The sequence below is a fragment of the Rosa chinensis genome, chromosome 6 (genome assembly GCF_002994745.2).
Source record: "Rosa chinensis cultivar Old Blush chromosome 6, RchiOBHm-V2, whole genome shotgun sequence".
NCBI lineage: Eukaryota > Viridiplantae > Streptophyta > Magnoliopsida > Rosales > Rosaceae > Rosa > Rosa chinensis.
In genome coordinates, this window is record NC_037093.1 from 33578991 (window position 1) to 33600425 (window position 21435).

Sequence of the window (21435 nt, forward strand, 5' to 3'; positions counted from 1 at the left end):
ATCCATCGGAAAATGATGATGATGTCGGTGACTTCAAAGACTTAGTCTTCTTAGGCTTCGAACGATTTTCTTTCGACTTTCTCTTCTTTGATACACTAGCAGATTGTGATGCAGCCATTATCTACACAAATGTTAGCCCCATTAGTACATCAAATCCACATATATGAGTAACTTGTATAACAAACATATAAGCTGCATATTAGTAAACAAATCTGCTAATGTTTAAAATAACAGACACTTTAACATATATTACTACAAATATTAATGCAGAAAATAACAGTAATTAAATAAACAAACACTTAACACATATCCAAGCAAAAAATAAGAGTATTTAAAATAACAAACACTTAACACTTGGTACAATCATGTAAACAGAAAATAACCAACATTAAAAACATATTTAGTGAGCCAAGTATCCTTTAGGCATGACAATTATAAATTACATCAATACGACTGTATGAACTACTCTCCCTCAACTACTATATCCTCATTCCCTGCACGCCTATAACCCATTGGCTCCTCATCTTGAGAGTTATCATGTGACTGAATAGCTGGCATTGTAGTTGCGATGGGGGGGTGGGAAAGAATGGTGTCCCCAACATCATCCTCCTGAACAGAATCAATGTAATCTCTTTTTGGGACTCTCACCACAACTGCCCACCTACGATCTACAGGGTCTTCAACATAAAATATTTGCTCCACAGTTTTTCCCAAAACAAAACAGTCATTTAGATAACCTTTACTATTTAAATTAACTAAAGTGAACCCAAGATCATCTTCTCTAACACCCTTCTCATTCTCTACCCAATCACACTTAAAAATAGGAACCCTAAAATGACCATAGTCAAGCTCCCATATTTCGGTAATCACCCCATAGAAGCTCATGTCTTCAGTAATAGGGTTTTTATCCTTAGCACTAGCTACTTGAGGAGTCTTAGCAACCAAATAAACCCCACTGCTTTGTGTCAACCTAAGATCATCGCGCAACTTAGTGTTATATTGCACTCCCCCTATTCGGTAACCACTAAACTTCGGGACTTCATGGCTTTGTTGATCTGCTAGCCACCTCACAATCTCAGGGACGTCACAACCTGGTTCAGCAACCTTTGATTCAACCTGCAAAATAAAATAAAACATTATACCAACTGTGTTCTGCATTATTAAAAGCTTTATCAGTCTATAAATTACAGTTACATTAAATGGAAACTACTTACCCTCTCCTTCACCCACTGAGCAAAAGTCATGTTTTGTTTGTCCACCAACCACTTTTTATTCTTTTTGTACTTGGGAAACTCCCTCTTCAACTGTTCCGTGTGTTCCCTACACAAATATTTATTAAGTATTAGTGTATAAGCATTAGAACAAGAAAATAAGCAAAACTGTAAAAAACATAGATAGTGATCAACTTACAAAAAGTAGCTTCTAAATTCTTCAGTGTTTTGAAGCACGCAAAGATGAGCTTGCTGAAATTCTTTGCCATAAACAGACTCCACAGTTGCACCAGAGGTAGGCTTGTCAGCTGTGATGTTTTCTTTTGGGATGCCAACAGTCCTATCATCAAAGAAAAGTTCACCTAAAAACTCAAGCGCCTCTTCAGCTATATAACACTCAGCAATGCACCCTTCCGGATGCGTTTTATTCCTAACATAGCCCTTGCAGACCTTCATATACCTTTTGAAAGGATACATCCATCGGAAGCAAACCGGTCCACATAGCTCAACTTCTCTAACCAAGTGGACTGTTAAATGAATCATTATGTCAAAGAAAGATGACGGAAAGTACTTCTCAAGCTCACACAAAGTTTTGACCAGATCACTTTGGATTTTGGGAAGCCTTGATGCATCTATAGTCTTGCTGCAAATTTCATTAAAAAAAAGGCAAAGCCTGATTACTGCAACCCTGACCGGTTTTTCCAACACCCCTTCGATAGCAATTGGGAGGAGCTGTTGCATTAACGCATGACAATCATGGGATTTAAGTCCAATCAGCCTCAAATCATCCATTGAAACAACGTTTGAAATGTTTGAAGAGTAGTTTTCAGGAACCTTCATGCCATGAAATGATCCACACATACATCTTTTTTCATCTAATGTTAGGTTCCAGCTTGCCAAAGGCAAGCGCTTCTTTTTCGGACCATCTAGATTTGGGTGCAATCCACATCTTATACCCATTTCCGGCAAGTCCAAACGAGTTTTCAAGCCGTCTTTGGTTTTTCCTGGAATGTTCAACAACGTCCCTATTAGACTATCACACAAATTTTTTCAATGTGCATGACATCAAGGCAGTGCCTAGCAGGGAGATACTTCCAATATTCAAGCTCAAAGAATATCGACTTCTTCTTCCAACATGGCCTAGTTTCATCCTCAGCCCCCCTATAAGCAGGAGCAGGTTTTTTTTTTTTCCAAACGGCCAATGTGGAACTTCAGCCTCCACCCTACTCAACAATTCTTCTCCAGTCAATGGCACTGGAGCTGCTGCATGTTCTGGCTGGTTATTGAAAGCAGCCCTTAGCTTTCGGTAAGGATGGTGTCTTCCTAAAAATCGCCGATGAATGGTGTAGGCCATCTTTCCCCCGTGAACTAGCCTTGTAGGTTTTGTTTTATCAAGGCAAATCGGACATGCATTGTAGCCTTTCACTATACTCCCTGAAAGGTTACCATACGCTGGAAAATCATTGATTGTCCAGAATAGTAGAGCCCTAAGAGTAAAAGTTTCATTTTTGAGGGCATCGTAAACTCCATTCACCCGTTCCCATAGCAGCTTTAAGTCATCTATTAATGGTTCAAGGTAAACATCGATGTCATTTCCTGGTTGTTTAGGGCCCGATATCAATAAGGTAAGCATCATGTGTTTCCTCTTCATTACCAACCATGGAGGTAGATTATAGGTTACCAAAATAACGGGCCAACAACTATACTTGCTGCTTAATGAGCTAAAGGGATTGAACCCATCCGTTAACAATGCAAGTCGTAGGTTTCGTGGCTCATTACCAAAATCTGCCCATTTTTCATCTACCAACTTCCAAGCCGCAGAATCTGCAGGATGGCGAATTAAGCCATCCTTGTTTCTTTCGGTGGCATGCCAAGTTAAGGCCTTTGATGTTTAAGTTGATTGAAACATTCTTTTGAACCTAGGAATAGGAGGGAAATACCATAACACTTTTGCAGGGACTCCCTCTCTTTCTTTCTTGTTTTTGCATATTTTCCACCTAGATGTACCACATGTAGGACAAATAGTGTCATCGGCATATTGTTTTCTGTACAGAATACAGTCATTAGGGCAGGCATGTATTTTGGTGTAATCCATTCCTAATGCACTCAAACTCTTCTTTGCTTCGTACACAGAGGAAGGTATCTCGTTTCCTTCCGGCAGATACTCAGCAAAGGCAATCAACCAGTCCGAGTAAGCCGAATCACTCATCCCATGCTTGGCTTTCAAGTTGTAAAGCCTCACAAGCACATTCATCTTGGTGTGCCTATTGCAACCAGGGTACAAGGGTTTGTTGGCATCGTCAACAAATTTCTTGAATTCATTACACTCACTCGAAAGCTCCCCATCCTCATCACCTTCCAACTCCACATCACTATCTAATTCTACTTCATAATCTGCCCTCATGTTACCCTGTACAGAGTCAGATTCAATTGGCTCTGATTCAAGACTTTCACTATCCGTATATGATCCCGACTCCACTACAACCTCCCCATGTTCTGTCCATTTCACATAATCTGTGTCAATCCCATTCACAAACAAGTGATCCTTTATCACTTGTGCAGAAAAATCTTTCACATTTCCACACTTTGTGCAAGGACAACAAATACGGTTAGGGTCTCTAGCATTTCCCAAAACAAACTGACAAAACTCTGCCACCCCTAACTTATATTCATGAGATCTCCTATCAGCATGCACCCATGACCTATCCATCTACATTAAACAAAAACCACAAACCAAAACTACATCATCGAGCAACAAAACCCCAATCACATATCCTGCATGCATTCACTAAGTTCCATAAACTCGACCAATTCAAACTCTGGTACTCTTAATCACCGACAACAGTTTATTTACATATATACATGCTCCAATATCAGGCAATGAAAAAAAAAATATCGACATATATTCAGCTAAGCAAATTCAATAACAAGGACAAAACAGAATAGCATAATATATATAGAAAAACAAATCGATATACATTTAGGGTAAGAAAATCCAATAACAAGACAGAACAGTATACCACAATATATGAAGAAAAACAAATCGATACACATTTAGGCTAAGCAAATCCAAAAAAAAATGCAAAAAAAAAAAAAAAAATTAAAGGAGGTTCATGAACAAACACATATCATATTCTCCATTGGGAAAAGCTATGCTAAAACAACATCCAAACAATTCTCCAACAAGAACATTAACTGCAGATGTAGTATATATGAACCAAACCAGTCCTACACATTTCACCTGAACAAATCCAATGATACCATGATATATATTAAGCATAGAACAATAGATTTCAACAAATTAAAGCTTCAAAACAAATTTAATAGCAGTCCACAAATTCAACAGTGAAGCTCATAGTACTCTCCAATCCAGCTCCAGCAATGAATACGAACAATTGCAGTGAAGCTCAGTGCACGAGTCCAACTCACTCTACAGCTTCTTCCAACTCCACCAGATATATATGCCTTAATTGTGCGGCTGCTGAGAATAATAAACAAGGCCATCAGATTTAGGAAGAAAGGTCAACAACTCCTAGCTTCCATAATGCATGACTAGACAAGACCTAAATGAAATTTGTTCAATAAAACCACCAGCGCTTAGTACTCAAAGGCCATAGTTTTTTTCTAACCTATTGGCATTCTTGAATAAAGACTAGAATCTGCAGGATTTGGAAGCTTGTACAACATGTTTTGTTAAATGCTGGCAATTCTAGATATTAGTAGTGTTGCTAAGCCGTAGTTTCTTTAAATGAGGACTTTGAAAATACTTTCAGTCAAGTTCCCTAACAGCCTTGGGAGGGAGTAGAGTTTAAGTGGTTCAAATTTAACATTTGAAGTCACAATATTGAACTTTCAAAAGCAACAACATTGACCCTAGACTGAAACAGTTTCGATGTATAGTCTATGAGACCACTCTTGGTAACCGGATGACAGTTCTACATCTTTTATGTCTTCTAAGTTCAGTAATCTAATTATGTCTCGACAAGCTAAAACAAATTTGCATCATGTTCAACACTGCATCACATGATCACACTATCCTCATGCATCTTTCACAACAGTAGATGATAAACACATAACAACACTGAAACATTTGTAGAGTCAAAATGTGGGGTAACTAACTAGCACTTGAATGCATGCATAAAACAACCATTCACTTAATTTCATTTTTTTTTAGCCTTCTGTTGGTATTTGAGTCTTTTGAATATCTCCTCTTCCACCCTATCAATTCCCAAGAGGGATAAGACTCTTCATATGATTGTAGGAAGAAAGGTCTTAAGCACATATATCATAGGACTCCCTTCTTCCCTAAAAACTAGCTTTTACCACATTATTTCCTCCCGTTAATAATAATCACATCACTTTCTATAAGCAAGATTAGCATGAAAAAATTCATTGCAAGCCAATAAAACTCATTCTTCCCTGTCCCAACAAGAAGAAACTGAAAAAAGAAAAGCTCAGAAAACTAGTTCCAACCAAATAGATACATGTTTTTAAAGTGCATATTCACAACTTGCTTTTCGTACACTATCATACTTGAGGTGAAAAACAAATATATCCAAACTTCAAAACGATATTTGTACACAAAAAAACAATTAGGCCTGTTTTGAAATGCTGTCCTTGACTTATGGAATACTAATTGAAGAAAAATCACCACATTTTCGGTTTGGAAAGTAAGATTCACATTCAACATTCAAGCAATACAAGCCAATGGAAACTGAAAGTCACCATGATACTCCACACTTTCAATATTGTAACCGAACCCTCTATTTTTCCATGAATTTACAATCACTTTACTGCACAGAATATACATCTTCAATCAAGGCAAATGCAAAAAGAACACTGAATCTACTAAGCCTAAACTAAATTCACTTTCTGGGGTCTAACAATATCATGAAAAGATCAAATCACATTCCAAACACTAACACCATCAACTCACCACCAATTTAGATAATCTAAATTGTAAGTCTGAACCAATCAAATACTATTTTGTTCCCTGGACTCTAATCAAACAGAGTTACTATTTGTTACGACATTACTTGAGCAATTTACTTATGTCAAAAACCTTATCTCCAAAACCTTATCTCCATTTTGACAAATCAGTTATCCAATTTCCTAAAGCAACAGTCTTTTCCATTGAAAAAAAATCCCCAAAAAACCCTAAAATCAAAATTAGGAAATCCAAACATGGTAGGATGGGGCGAACAGACCAAATTTAGAGAAGGAGAATTCGTGGGAAACCACTCACACAATCACAGTAACTACATCATTTTTTTTCTTTGTAGGCATGCTCATTTTTTTTCTTTGTAGGCATGCTTGTTTTTGCTTTCTTAGTTCAATACAATCACATAACTAATGAAAATAAGCATGAATTACACGAATTTAGATGACCCATATTCGAGAGGTGGAATTGGAATCTTACCTGAACCCACAAGCTTCGACAGATCACAGTGGAGGTTAAGTCTGGTAGGATTCGCCGTCAAACTGCTCACTATAGACGGGTTCGTGGCCGGAGCACCATTAATAGCGAGTGACGGATAGAAAAGAGACAGAGAGAGAGAGAGAGAGATCTGCTCAGTGGTTTCAAGTGGGCTGCGCAAGAACAACAAGGTCAGTGCTTCGTGGTGATTTTGCTTAGAATCAAAACTCCAAGCGGCTTCCTATTTGGTTTGCAGCTGAGGGGAGATGAGAGAGGGAATGGGTTGGCATGGCTTCTGAGAGATAGACCTAATCGAGATGCATGTGTTTTGTTGACAGATGGTGTTTTCATGAGAGAGCCATGGTGTTTTGATGAGAGAGTGATGGTTTTTGATGAAGTTGAGAAGAGAGCTACTCGACGAGAGGAAACGGCTGTTTTGACAAAGTGTTGACGCGCGGGGAGAGTAAATCCAATAAACCTACCTAGCTAATTAAGTTGTCAAAGGCGGGCTTTTAATTTTTGCTTTATAAATCAGACAACATAAACACGAAGTTTTGTTGTCTGATTGTGAACAAATTAAATCTCAGCTAAGGTTCCAAAGAGGGAAAAGTTCCCGCTATAATATGCAACCAAAGTAACATGCTAGCCAATGCTCATTTACACAACGGAAACAACTCATTTGGTTGTCTGATTATCAATTTGGTGCTATATTTCAATCAAAACTTGGAGGTTTTTGGGGGGCTCCAGTGCCATTTTGGGCCAAATAAAGGCACATTCAAATATTTCCCACTTCATCACACAACAAAAAGTCAAAAACCGTTGTATCATGTTTTGCATGGTACTCTCATACAACAGATATAACTATACTGTTGTGCTATGTAGTACCAATTTGGAGCCAAATTTGAGTCGATCTGGGAGGGAAATCTGCCGCTATTTTTTTTTATGATTCAGACAACAGATTATTCTTGTAACCGTTGTGCAATGACCTTCTAAACAAAAACTTCATAATCTTAACCACCTTATACAACGTAAGTTTACTAAACATGTTGTGTGATTCACTTTTCTTCATCACACAACACTTTTTTTTTTTCGCTGTGCAAAAAGTGTTGTCTGATAACAAAATTGGTGTAGTGAGTACTAATAGGCTAGCTAGCAATAAATATGACGACCCAAGTATGGTGGTTTAAAACCACACGAAAAACTCGAAAATCCGTAAGGCTTCCCCAATATCTCACGAGAAAGTACATAATCCAATGACGTGGCCCCGCACGCCAAAATATTCTCGAAATCATAAACCATTAGGCGAGAAATAATCAATAAAAATAATTCCATCGAAAATCTCATTTTCGAAAAATATTCCTGAAATCTCAATATCGACGAATAGAAATGTATTATAAATTTCCGGAAATCGCCTCGGAAAATAATTCTTCGAAAATCACTTAAATCGTGATTTCAAACAAAGGCCATATATCGGAGACTCAAAATCCATTTCCGAAACACAATTGAAATAAATCATAGTTAATCTCCGAAAATTAACTCATATTTCCGAAAATAAATCATAACCCCAAATCCGAGCATAATAAATTCGTATCCAAAATTCATAAGGAAAAACAATGCCAAAATTATAAGCAAACCAAAATATTATGCTCGATGAATAAAATAATCAAATATTTCAAAATAAATGCATGCATCATTATTTAAAACAAAAATCCACTCACTGTACTATTCAGGCGATCATGCATACGAGTTCCTTCGTCGAGCAATAACTCGGTACATCGCCCTGTACACAATTATTTTCCGTAAATAACCATTCAACAATTAAACACGATTCCCATAATCAAATCCTCACAAATCATCTCTCCACTTGTTCACGGATTCAACCCAAATTTTACCTCTAATACCAATTCATTATCTTAAAGGTTCCAAGTCAGAACTGAGAGATATCCGACGGTCGGATTCTCGTAAATCGTAAATCAAAACCCTAAACTTCAAAAATTCATAATTAATTCCAAGCTTCTCCAAAATTCACCAAATTTCATATACAAGCTCTACAACAAATACAGGATTTACTTGGCTAAAAACAAGAATTAAAAACCTGCCCTACGCGCCTCCACGCGCCGCCGGCAACCACCTCAGATGACCACCAAAAATTGGCAGCACCACCTACTGAACAGACCCAACATTTTTCTCAACCACAACACAATCCAATTTTTACCTTTAAGAGCTCCAATTCGACCGGTGAAAAACATTCCAGAAAACTCCAAACCCTAGGATCGGGTTTTTCCTTGATTCTGCTTCTACGCTGCAAATCGTGGCTCAAGGCTAGGGGGAAAATGATCTTTGGCAAAAACCGCACAGTCGACGCCGGTTTGGTGGCCGGAGACGGTCGAAATAGCCGGAAATCGATGAAACTTCCGAACTGCTACAATGAACTTCACGGCTCAAATCCGAGCTCCTCCGGCCGAATCGCGACGACGCACGACCACCAACATGTAGAGGGGGAGGAGGTGAGTCGGTAGCCACCAGGGTTTCACCGTTTGGTGGCCGGACAACGGCAAATCGAAGGAAAAAGGGAAGAGGGCCGACGCGGGGGAGAGAGGGAAGGAGAGGGTCAATCTCGGGGGGTAGGTTTCCGAAAATGGAAACCTACCACAGTAACTTTCCATATATATAGATAGTTACCGTGAACAGTAACCATAAACAGTAACTTTAATCTTTCGCTCATAACTTTCGCATACGAACTCCGATTTAAGTGTACCACATGTCTACGGACTCGGTTTAACGTCCCCTACAACTTTCATGAAGAAAATTTCTCAAATTTTGGCCTAAACAAAAAGTCGACTTTTAGGGCCACTAAAGTACTGAAACGATAGTAAAAGTGGAAGTAAAGGTCATTTACCGTCCAAATGACTAGTAAACTGGTAAATTCAGGTTCGGCACGTTACAGCCTTAGTGGTTATGGATTGTAATTTTTCTTTCAGCTTTTTGAAAACATAAAAAAAAAAAAAAACATTATACTCCGGAAGGCGAACAGAATTATGATCATTAGTATTTGCATGAAGCCATAAATAATGATGATCAGAGTTTAAATTTGACATGAATCATTGAAAGTGCCGCCAGCAAGCTGCTTGTGTAACACCGCCAAAGTCATCGTCATAGGAACGATCACCGTCCTTCAACTATGCTCCAAGGAAACATCCTTGTATGGAACTGCAGGGGTATTGTCAACCTTGAAACACAACGAGCATTCATTGATCTCATTCATGCCAAGAAACCTAGCCTAATTTTTCTATCAGAAACCCTAGCTAGCAAAAAAGAGTTTGATTAACTCTATCATACACCGTCTGGGATTTCAAGACAACATTTGTTTTGATTGTCAGGAGGGCTCTCAAGGAGTAGCCCTGATCTGGAACAATGAAACACACGCAGACCTGAGATCTTCTTCGGCTCATCACATTGATGCTGTGATTGGAAAACCTGGTGAAGAACTGTGGAGATTCACGGGCATATATGGCTTTGCAGGTCAGGGACAGAGAGAGAATACCTGGCAACTTATCCAACAGCTTGCCGGGGAGGATTGTCAATTGGCCTGGGTTATGGATGGAGATTTCAATGAGGTTATATCTTCAACAGACAAGTCTGGCGGCCCGCCGAGATCTGCAGCAACAATGGCACAATTTCGCCATACCATGGCACAATCAGGACTTGTAGACATGGGTTTTAGTAGAAGTAGATTTACGTGGAGCAATAAGTTTACTAAGGAGATATTAGATTGAAGCTTTCAATCCCCACAATGGAGGGCTCGTTTCCCATTCAGCAGAGTCATCACTTTGCGCCCTAGTGAATCTGATCACTGTCCTCTTCTCATAGAGGTTAATGCAGAGAGGGCTTTGCGTAGAAGAGTTGCACGTCGATTTCGCTTTGAAGAGATATGGTATGGGAATGAGGAGTGCAATACTATTATCCAGCATGAATGGGCTACACCAACTACGGGTAATGCACTCAGGCAACTCGGGTACAAAATCAAACAAGCAGGCATGAAATTGAGTTAGTGGCACAGAACTGAATTTGATAAGCAAAAGATTGAACTAAGGGTTATTCAAGAGAAATTGTTTGACCTCATGAAGCAGCCCTACTCTCCTAAACAATATGAGGAACAACGAGTCCTCCACACAAAGCAAAGTAGTCTACTTGCAGTTCAAGAAAAATATTAGCGTCAGAGGTCTAGGGCAATCTTGCTTAAAGATGGGGATAGAAACTCTGCTTTCTTTCTCATAAAGGCTAGTAATCGGAAAAGTAGCAATACCATTCAGGGATTGGAGGATGAGCTGGGTGTACGGCGCACTGAACCTGCTGATATTCAACGTCTTATCATGAACTATTTTACTAAGTTATTCTCCACCGAAGGCTCTGATCCTATAGCCCTTCAAGAAGTTATGGATGCTACTCCAGTCAGAGTAACCAATTATATGAATGATGAACTTACAAAACCCTACACAGATGAGGAGATAAAAATAAGCGGTCTTTCAAATGCACCCTTCTAAAAGTCCAGGGCCAGATGGCATGACACCTTTCTTCTATCAAAAATATTGGAGTACAATATGTCTTGATGTGTGTACTGCTATGAGAAATCTCCTTGATGATGGAGACATGTGGGAGGAATCGAATTACGCACACTTATGTCTGATTCCAAAAATAAAAGATCCTAAGGTGGCTATGCACTTTCGACCAATTGCTCTATGCAATGTTATTTGCAGAATTTGTTCTAACGTAGTTGCAAATAGATTGAAATGTTGGTTACCTGATATCATCTCTCCTCTTCAAAGTGTGTATGTACCTGGACGATTAATTTCTGACAATACGCTTGTAGCCACAGAAGCAGCCCATTTCATGCACAAGCTCCGAACTCAAGAAGCAGGTTTTTTCTCTCTCAAACTTGATATTAATAAGGCATATGACAGACTAGAATGGAATTTCTTGCAAGCCATTCTCACAAAATTAGGTTTTTCCCCACTGGATACAAATGATAATGAAGTGTGTTGTTTCAGTGCATTACTCTATCTTGATTCAAAGGGAGCCTACACCTGTTATCTCTCCCACAAGAGGAATAAGGCAGGGAGACCCTCTATCCCCATATCTCTTCATATTATGTGCTGAAGGATTGTCAGCATTCATCTCCAGGGCAACTGAATCCAATTTGAACTCTGGCCTAAAAATGTGTCCAGTGGCTCCCACTCTGCATCATTTATTATTTGCAGATGACTCTTTTCTCTTTGGCTCGGCTAATGCAATGGAATGCGCTCACTTTAGAAGAATACTTGACGTCTATGAGAAAGCCTCAGGACAGAAAGTTAATTTTCAGAAGAGTAGTGTGGTATTCAGTAGAAATGTTCATACTATCACTCAGCATGAATTGGCCTCCATTCTAAATGTGAAGTGTGTTTAGGAGCATGATCGATACCTTGGCCTTCCTCTCAGGGTTGGACGTTCCAAGACTGCAAAGTTTGAGTAGATCAAAGAGAAACTGTCAAAGAAGCTCATCAGTTGGAAATCCAAAATTCTCAGTAGTGCTGGTAAGGAAGTTCTAATAAAGGCTGTTGCTCAAACTATGCCATTATATGCCATGAATTGTTATTTGCTGCCTAAAGGACTATGTGATGATATCCATCAGTTGTGTGCCTCCTTTTTTTGGGGTGACATAGAGGAAAAGAAGAGAATTCTCTGGAGGAGTTGGGAAAAGCTATGCCTCACAAAAAATGAAGGTGGAATGGGTTTTAAAAACTTATATGCATACAATTTAGCAATGTTAGCCAAGCAAGGGTGGAGTTTAATATCTAATCCCACATCTCTTATTGCTAGGCTATTGACTTGATGCATAAACTCTCGCAAGCGTATGAATCGTTGTCAAGTAAGGGAAGTATTAAAATCTTGATTATCGTACCTCGGGGATTAGGTGTTGGACTAGAGTGACTCAAAAGCATACAATGAAAAATAAAAATAAAATAAAGTAAAATAATATTCACAAGGTAACTGGCGCTAGAGTGACTCAAGCTACCTAATCCCCGAGGTAATTGGCGTTAGAGTGACTCAAAAGCATACAATGAAAAATAAAAATAAAATAAAGTAAAATAATATTCACAAGGCACCAAGCCTCGGCAATGCTCGGCTTAGCTCACATTAAGCCTAATCAAAGTCACTAACTTGTAGCCCAAATGAGTTATGCACAATGGAAGGTAGAATTTTGCTTGGGAGTTTTGAATGGAGAATTAACTAAATTAAATGCAAACTAAAATAAAAGCAAACAACTAATTATCAAGCAAGAAATTAAATTCGGATTTCAAATTAATAGAAACATGGGAGTGTCGGGTGATTCACACTAACTATCTTGCAAATATCGATGTCAATTTCACAAATGCGTGCATTTCCTATATGTGTCGAGTCCCGTATCTAGTACCGGTTAAGGCTACTAAACCTAATTCCTTTCGGTGTTTTGATTATGCCGGTTAAGGTCACAATTAACTCTCTAATTTGGGCATTACGCCGGTTAAGGCCGCAATATCCAAAATTAGAGGCCTAGAGAGCAAGATAATAGAGACTCAAGCAAGCTTAGCTACAATTAAGCTGGCTAATAGTTACCACACTTAAATCCTAGATGTAACAAGACCAATAAGTTGTCAATTTATCAATCTATTCATCACAATTGCCCACAACATAATTTCAAAGGGTGACAAAGCCTAGAAATATGCTTCTAAGGACCAATACATTCGGATTTAAAGCATACACAATAAAAATTGTATTTATTAAAATTAAAGCATCAATATTTATACAAGGCCCATACTCAAATACATCACCAAAAGCATAGAAAAATTATGAAATAGATAATAAGGAAGAGAGGGGAGAGTTAGCTTGGTCCCTTCTAGCTATGGGCTAGTATGAACCAAGAATTTCTTCACCCAACTACCCAAAAATAAGATGTGTGCTCTTGATGATGATTCCCTTGAAGCCTTGAGTGTCCAATCCCAAAAGATAAAATTAAAAATGAAGGGAAAAAGAGAGAGTGTGAAGTGATGGGTGAGAGAAAATGGGAAGAAAAATGATAAAATCAAGGTGGGTGTATGTTTCGGCTGTAGAGAAGAAGGAAGAGAGAAAAAATGGATCTGGGGTCTTCTCCGCCTTGCAGCTGTTTTGGGTTTGAGGTGAGAGTAATTGGGCGTGCAGCTGCCCTTGAGAAGAGAGAAATATTACCATATATATATATGTGTGTGTGTTGAGAAATTTTTCTATGCTCCTGTCATTCCACCTGGCATATGTGACGGCAATCCTATTGGTCCACGTCATTACTGCTTTCTCTCCTTTAAACCACCCCTCACCTCTGTTATCTCTTCTATGAGGAATATAAAAAAATCAGAACACAACAGTAAACATGGATCTGGATCTGGAAGTTCATCCCTCCCTAACCATTTGCAATTATGCGAAGCACTTTGCAACCAAACTGCCAGTAATACTTGAACAACAAAGTGAAGACGACTTGGCAAATTGAAAGATTTAAACATCAAAGTGATGATTTGACCAGTGAGGACGTTCCTGGTTTTCTCCTTTCCATAGTCAAGTTGATTTGGGTGCTTGGTTTTTGTTCTCTTAGATTTGGGGTTTGATTATTCCACTGGAAGTCTAAATGATCAAAACCCAGTCTTCCAGGAAGACTTCTCCCTCCTTCTTTTGGATGTTCATATCAATTGTATTCATTCTTGTTTGAATATCAATTCTTCTCGACATAACAGTATACATGTAGGAATACCATTTTCTTCTGTCACTCGATCTAAAATGACGAAATTCTTGTATTGATCCATTTAGATATCATATATTTGTGGATAGTGCCTTGGATTTAAGGTTTAGAGTTTCTGGCGTTCATCATTTTTTTTGTTCTTCATGAAAGAGATCTCAGAGCTGAAGAGGTAACAGAGGAGATGGGTGATTTAACTGAGGGGAAGGAGAGATGACGTGGACCAATTAGGATTGCTCGTCACATATGCCAGGTGGTGTGACGGGAACATAGAAAAATTTCTCGTGTGTGTGGTCTCCCCTGCCGTTTTTTTTGTCACCTAGAGGAATAGATGGTTGTGGCTAAGATTTGAATGAGGAAGACCATGTGGCAAGCTGCAATTTGGTAGAGTAATTGCTTAATTCCCATTGTTGAGCACGTGATGGATGATGGATGATGGCTGACTTTGATTGATTAATCAAAGGTTTGATTAATTAATCAAATCATTGATTGACTAAAAGCAATTTTCTTCTTCTTCTTTTCTATTTTTCTTTCCTCCTTTTTTTTTTTTTTTTTTTTTTTTTTTTTCCAGTTTCTTCTCTTCTTCTTTTGCTTTTCCCTGAACTCAAACCAATGATTTTCACATATTTGCTTGCATTGACCCGCTGACCATTGTTCACTTTTCGTCTTTTTGTCAATAACTCCAATTAGCTCTATTTTCGCTTTGTTTTCTCGCATTTCCATAACTCCACTTATTACCTACAAATAAATAAAAATAGATTAACTATATATTAATTAACTTGAGGATTAGCTTAATTCTAGTATTTTATATATAATTACACATATAAAAATGCGTGTAATCAGCTATACAAAGTTAGATATTATCCCAATACATCCTTTTGGGAAGTGGAACTAGGTGAAGCTCCATCTTTCTCGTGGAGAAGCATTCTACAAAGTCGTTCAATCCTAAATACAGGTGTACATTGGTGCATTGGAGATGGCAGCATGGTACGAATTTGGACAGATAAATGGATACTTGAATGTCCTCAATATCAAATTCATAAGCCCCCAAACTCGTAGCTAGAGATGGTATCCGAGTTGATAGATGAAGACACCAAAACTTGGAAGTCTGATGTTGTACTTCCGCTTTTTTCAGAAAATATTGCTGATAAAATTATGTGCATTCCTCTAAGTGCAAGAACAAGTGCAGATAGAATTTTCTGGAAGCCAGAAAAGAAGGGTTTTTACTCTGTCAAGACCGCCTATTCGATTGCACGAGAGCAAGTTCTAAGCACAACTTTGGCCTCCACATCACAAGGAGATCCTTTCAGACCTTTATGGCAGCAAATCTAGAAATCAAAAGTTCCAGGTAAAGTCCAGATCAATGCCTGGCGTGCTTGTAACAATTTGTTGCCCACAAAGGAGTCTCTTCTTCAGAAAGGGTTCACTGGTGATACTAGCTGCCTTCTCTGCCCTGCCAAGTTTGAGGATAGAACGCACATCTTTTGTAAGTGTCCTATAGCTCACAATATTCTCTCTGCACCACCTTTTAATCTCCAGCAGCATATTGCACCAAATATGGACTTCAACTATTGGATGCTCGACATGGCAACAACGATGCAGTATGATGTGTTTGACAAGCTGCTCATGAGTCTTTGGGCAATATGGAAAAATCGGAACAGCATGTTCTGGCAAGGTATTTCTTAATCACATAATGATATATTGTTTGCTGCATTTTCATGGCTTGAGGAGTTCAGAAAAGCAAGACAATCCAACCAACCGGCCAAAATAACAAACCGGAAAAACAAGTGGCAACCGGATATTCATGGTAACTGGAAGCTCAATGTGGATGGTAGTTTTGTTCCAAATCAAAACTAAACTAAACTAAACTAAAGGAGGACTTGGTGGAATCCTGCGCGATACGCAAGGAAATTTTAAAGCTGCATTTACGTTACCAGTTCAACATGTGGAGAGTGCTAAACAAGTTGAGTTGCTGGCAATCAACGAAGGACTAAAATTGTTGTGCACCTTTCCAAGGCAACTGGTTGTTATTGAAACAGACTGTTTGGAGGCCACTCTGGACCTCAAAAATCCCAGATTTGATCTACTGGCATATGCAGCAATAATGGCTGATATTCATGCTATGCTGAAGGCCAAACCGAAACTGAAAGTGTGTTTTGCTCCTAGAACTTGTAATGGCGTGGCTCACTGTTTGGCTAGTCTAGCTTTTGATGAGAGTGATAGACATGTATGGAGAGATACTCCTCCTGAATGTATCCTAGATGTACTAGCCCCGTAGCCCGAGATTATAACTCAGGCTAATCTCCCATTAATAAAGATCATTCTTTTACTCAAAAAAATTTGACATGCATCTTATTTGAACTCCTAGGATCTAGGATGGCCCAAAATGATAACCTAAAATAAAAATTTAAACCCTGATCCAAATTCACATACCATTCATGTGGTGGCATCGCTCTTGAATGAATTATTCTATATATATATATATATATATATATATATATATATATATATACACAGAACCATTCTCAGGTGCGGACGTCCGTACCTAAGCAAAAGGTACGGATTTCCATTTTTTTCCCCCTTTCCGATCACACATTTAGATCTTAACCGTTCAGTTTTTAGGTCCTAATGTATAGATCATCCCTACAAATTTCAGCCAAATTGGTGATCGTTAAGGCATTCAAAACTGCAATTTACGACAATGAATACGAACGGTTCCGAATCTGTCGAACCGGAACCGTTCGTATTCATTGTTGTAAATTGCAGTTTTGAATGCCTTAACGATCACCAATTTGGCTGAAATTTTGTAGGGATGATCTATACATTAGGACCTAAAAACTGAACGATTAAGATTTAAATGTGCGCTCGGAAAGGGGGGGAAAATGAGAAATCCGTACCTAAGGATTAGGTACGGACGTCTGCAGCCAAGAACTCGTGTGTGTATATATATATATATATATATATATATATATATATATAGACACACACACAGAGGTGTATATAGGTACACCCTTGATGACCTTCTAGATATATTCTTTGTTTCTCGAGTATGTTGTATGATATCTAGAACTTGTATGGTGGAATATGGGTCTCGGAGTTCAACGGTAATTTAACTGATTAATTTTTCTTCTTTAACATGATATAATCAAGGAACAGACTATTTTTAGTTTCACGTGACAAACAAACCAAACTCGTCTCATGCCACCTGACTTAAGAACGCGTACTTAATTATTGTTCATGTTTGACCCGTGGATTGTTCTCATGACTCACGTAAATATGCTAAGTGTATAAAGCTTGCTTGGCAGTAATAATTATGGTACGCGTCCTAACTTCTCATCACTCATTATTCAAATTACTACGCACGGTTGGGAGTTATTTTTCTACTTGCTTCACAAACTATCAACTCTCAAGAATAATTAATTAATTATAATAGTCCAGGTCGTTTGTGCGGTGAAAGTTTGACCTAAAGTATTGAAATAAAAGAAAACTATATACTTTCAAAATGAAAACTATCCACGTGGGAATTAAATATTGAACTTGTGCCCGCGAGGTAAAACTAGTAATATATATATAACGGGCGGGGAACGGAGATGAAATGAAAAGAATCATAGAATGGAAGAGCATAGTTCATCAGCCAAATCTGGGCAGGAGATGAGTGAGAAGATAGCTGTTGTTTCTTATGATGCTTACAAGACCAAGCCAAATCTGGGCAGCAGTTTTCTTGAATCAGCAATGAGGGCTTTGTTCAAGTGCTTGGGTCAGTTGGGTGTTAACGTCGAAGCTCCTTCAAACACACAAGTTTCTGATCAATCACCAGACCAAGTTGATGATCTACCAGCAAAGACAGCAGTGGATCAAACCTCAGTATGATCTCTCTCTCTCTCTCTCTCTCTCTCTCTCAAAAGAAGAACCTTATTTAGCATATGTGTTGTTGATATTGTACAGGGCGGAGTTGTTATCGTTGCAAGGAGTACCTTAGGCACAGGGAGTGGTGCACAGATAAATTGATCAATCAATTTATTGTGAATGAGGTTGATTAATCACAAATCTGCTACTTTGAGTTCGTCGCAAGTTAAACCAGCTTTTTTCCTCTTTTTTTTTTTTTTTTTTTTCAATAATAATAGGTTTTGCTCATCTGAGGGGGCATAACTTGCTTACATGAATTAGTATGTAGCTATTTAATGTATACTCTTACGATAAAAGAATTAGTCCAGAGCTGTAATTGTAGCTTATATATGAAATATACATATTTCCACATCTTCTGGTTAGACATTTGTGTATTTTACTTTATAAGCGGCTTTTACTTAATTTTAGCCTCACTTTTGAATTCTCGATGATATAATTAACACATGCAGTTAGCTACACTCACTGTGTTAATTATATCTAATCTAATTGTCTGTTCATGATATTATCAACCCTTTTAGCGCATTGCCTTGTATGGTGTATGTTGCTTACATGTGAAAACCTAGTGGATTAACAAAATTAATCTTTTTATAAAGCACATGCCACAAACCACGAAGAGGGCTTTAAAGGAATAATAATTTTTGAAATCAAACATAAAATTCGAAGTCCCTAAGCCACATAACCGTAGACAATTTGCCGAACGCCGCCCCGGGGGGGGGGGGGGGGGGGGGGGGGGTTGGGGTTCCTACGAAATTCCGATGTGGCATGGGGGGAGGGAATTTCCGAAGTCCGACGTCTCTTTCATGCATCCTCATCATTTATTTTTTATTTTTTATTTTTTTATAAAGATGGCTCCCCGAGCTTGGGCAGGGCAATATTGAATGCTTATTAAGCAACCTAAACATGCAATTTTTTTTTTTAAGGGAAACAGATCAAATCAGGTTCCATCAATAATACCAACGATTACACTCGGTACACATATTAAAGCTGCACAAAGCAGAAAGGTCTAAAAACAAAAATTCAAACTATTAATACAAAAAGAAAAAACCCCACACCTATCCAACCCTAAAACAGAGCCACTGTCTTGACAAGTATAGAAGCCTAAAAACCTTCTTGATGTACATCACTACTCATCAACCAGCATACGACTATGACCAAGGACAGAACATGGTAAGAGCACTTTTTTCTTCAAATAAAACCCAAACCTTCAATCGACTTGCACCAAACTTTTTTATTTATTTATATGGGGAAATTACTGGTCACTCCCTGTACTTTTAGGGCGTCGACAGTTCAGTCCCTGCTATCCTAATTTCGACAAGTTACTCCTCAGACTTTCAAATCTCACACAATTTGGTCCAAAATGACTATTTTGCCCCTCCCTTCCTCTTTTTGTTTTTTATTTTTCTCTCCTCTCCCCTCCTTTCTTCTAAAATTCATAATTAATTCATACGAACTCCGATATTTGCGTTCCATATATGTACGAGATCGTATCGATGAGCTCCACAACTTTTATGAAGAAAGTTTTTCCAAATTTTGTATGTATAAAAAGTCAATTTTCACGACCGCTCCAAATAACATTCGTTTCGAAAATCCACTTTCTTCTAAAATTCATAATTAATTCATACAAACTCTGATTTTTGCGTTCCATATATGCACAAGATTGTATCAACGAGCTGTACAACTTTCATGAAGAAAGTTGTTCCAAATTTTGTACGTATAAAAAGTCATTTTCACTACCCCCTAAATAACGTTCGTTTCGAAAATCTCCTTTCTTCTAAAATTCATAATTAATTCATACGAACTCCGATATTTGCGTTCCATATATGTACGAGATCGTATCGAGGATCTCTATAATTTTTATGCAGAAAGTTTTTCCAAATTTTGTATGTATAAAAAGTCAATTTTCACGACCCCCCCCTAAATAACGTTCATTTCAAAAATCTCCTTTCTTCTAAAATTCATAATTAATTCATACGAACTCCGATATTTGCGTTCCATATATGTACGAGATCGTATCGATGATCTCTACAATTTTTATGAAGAAAGTTTTTCCAAATTTTGTATGTATAAAAAGTCAATTTTCACGACCCCCCCTAAATAACGTTCATTTCGAAACTAAAATTGATACGAAACCGAATTTCTCGTACAACTACTTATGAAATAGTCTCAATATTCATAATTCAAATATTTGATATTTCTTGGGTTGAAATGTGCATAATGAGAGAGAGTGTGTGTGTGTGTTATTTTGTGGTTGGGGGGGGCGGGGGGGTCGTGAAAATTGACTGTTTATACATACAAAATTTGAAAAAACTTCCTTCATAAAATTTGTAGAGCTCATCGATACGATCTCGTACATATATGGAACGCAAAAATCGGAGTTTGTATGAATTAATTATGAATTTTAGAAGAAAGGAGATTTTCGAAACGAACGTTATTTAGGGGGGTAGTGAAAATGACTTTTTATACGTACAAAATTTGGAACAACTTTCTTCATGAAAGTTGTAGAGCTCGTTGATACAATCTTGTGCATATATGGAACGCAAAAATTAGAGTTTGTATGAATTAATTATGAATTTTAGAAGAAAGTGGATTTTCGAAACGAATGTTATTTGGAGCGGTTGTGAAAATTGACTTTTTATACATACAAAATTTGGAAAAACTTTCTTCATAAAAGTTGTGGAGCTCATCGATACGATCTCGTACATATATGGAACGCAAATATCGGAGTTCGTATGAATTAATTATGAATTTTAGAAGAAAGGAGGGGAGAGGAGAGAAAAATAAAAAACAAAAAGAGGAAGGGAGGGGCAAAATAGTCATTTTGGACCAAATTGTGTGAGATTTGAAAGTCTGAGGAGTAACTTGTCGAAATTAGGATAGCAGGGACTGAACTGTCGACTCCCTAAAAGTACAGGGAGTGACCAGTAATTTCCCCTATTTGTATTTATATTTATTTTTATTATTATTTTTATTTTATTTTATAAAGATGGCTCCCCGAGCTTGGGCAGGGCAATATTGAATTCATTTAATAAGCAACCTAAACATGCAGTTTTTTTTTTTTAAGGGAAACAGATTGAATCAGGTTCCATCAATAATATCAACGATTACATGCGGTACACATA

General features: G+C 37.9%; 1 protein-coding gene and 1 pseudogene across 1 annotated transcript; both read left to right on the plus strand.

Annotated features, from left to right (window-relative positions):
• Window positions 1-9032: 9032 nt before the first annotated feature.
• LOC112171215 overlaps window positions 9033-21435 on the plus strand; it is an 81182-nt pseudogene continuing 68779 nt past the window's right edge.
• Window positions 17996-18678, plus strand: LOC112172400. The gene is made up of 2 exons (XM_024309726.2): window positions 17996-18274; window positions 18356-18678. Exons 1-2 carry the CDS (start codon window positions 18023-18025, stop codon window positions 18416-18418), a joined length of 315 nt encoding a protein of 104 aa, XP_024165494.1. The 5' UTR covers window positions 17996-18022; the 3' UTR covers window positions 18419-18678.

Bases quoted from the DNA above. Each gene is read 5' to 3' on its own strand.
- LOC112172400 (XM_024309726.2), top strand. From the start codon at position 18,023: ATGGAAGAGCATAGTTCATCAGCCAAATCTGGGCAGGAGATGAGTGAG. The intron at 18,275-18,355 runs GTATGATCTCTC...GATATTGTACAG, and splicing joins CAGCAGTGGATCAAACCTCA to GGCGGAGTTGTTATCGTTGC.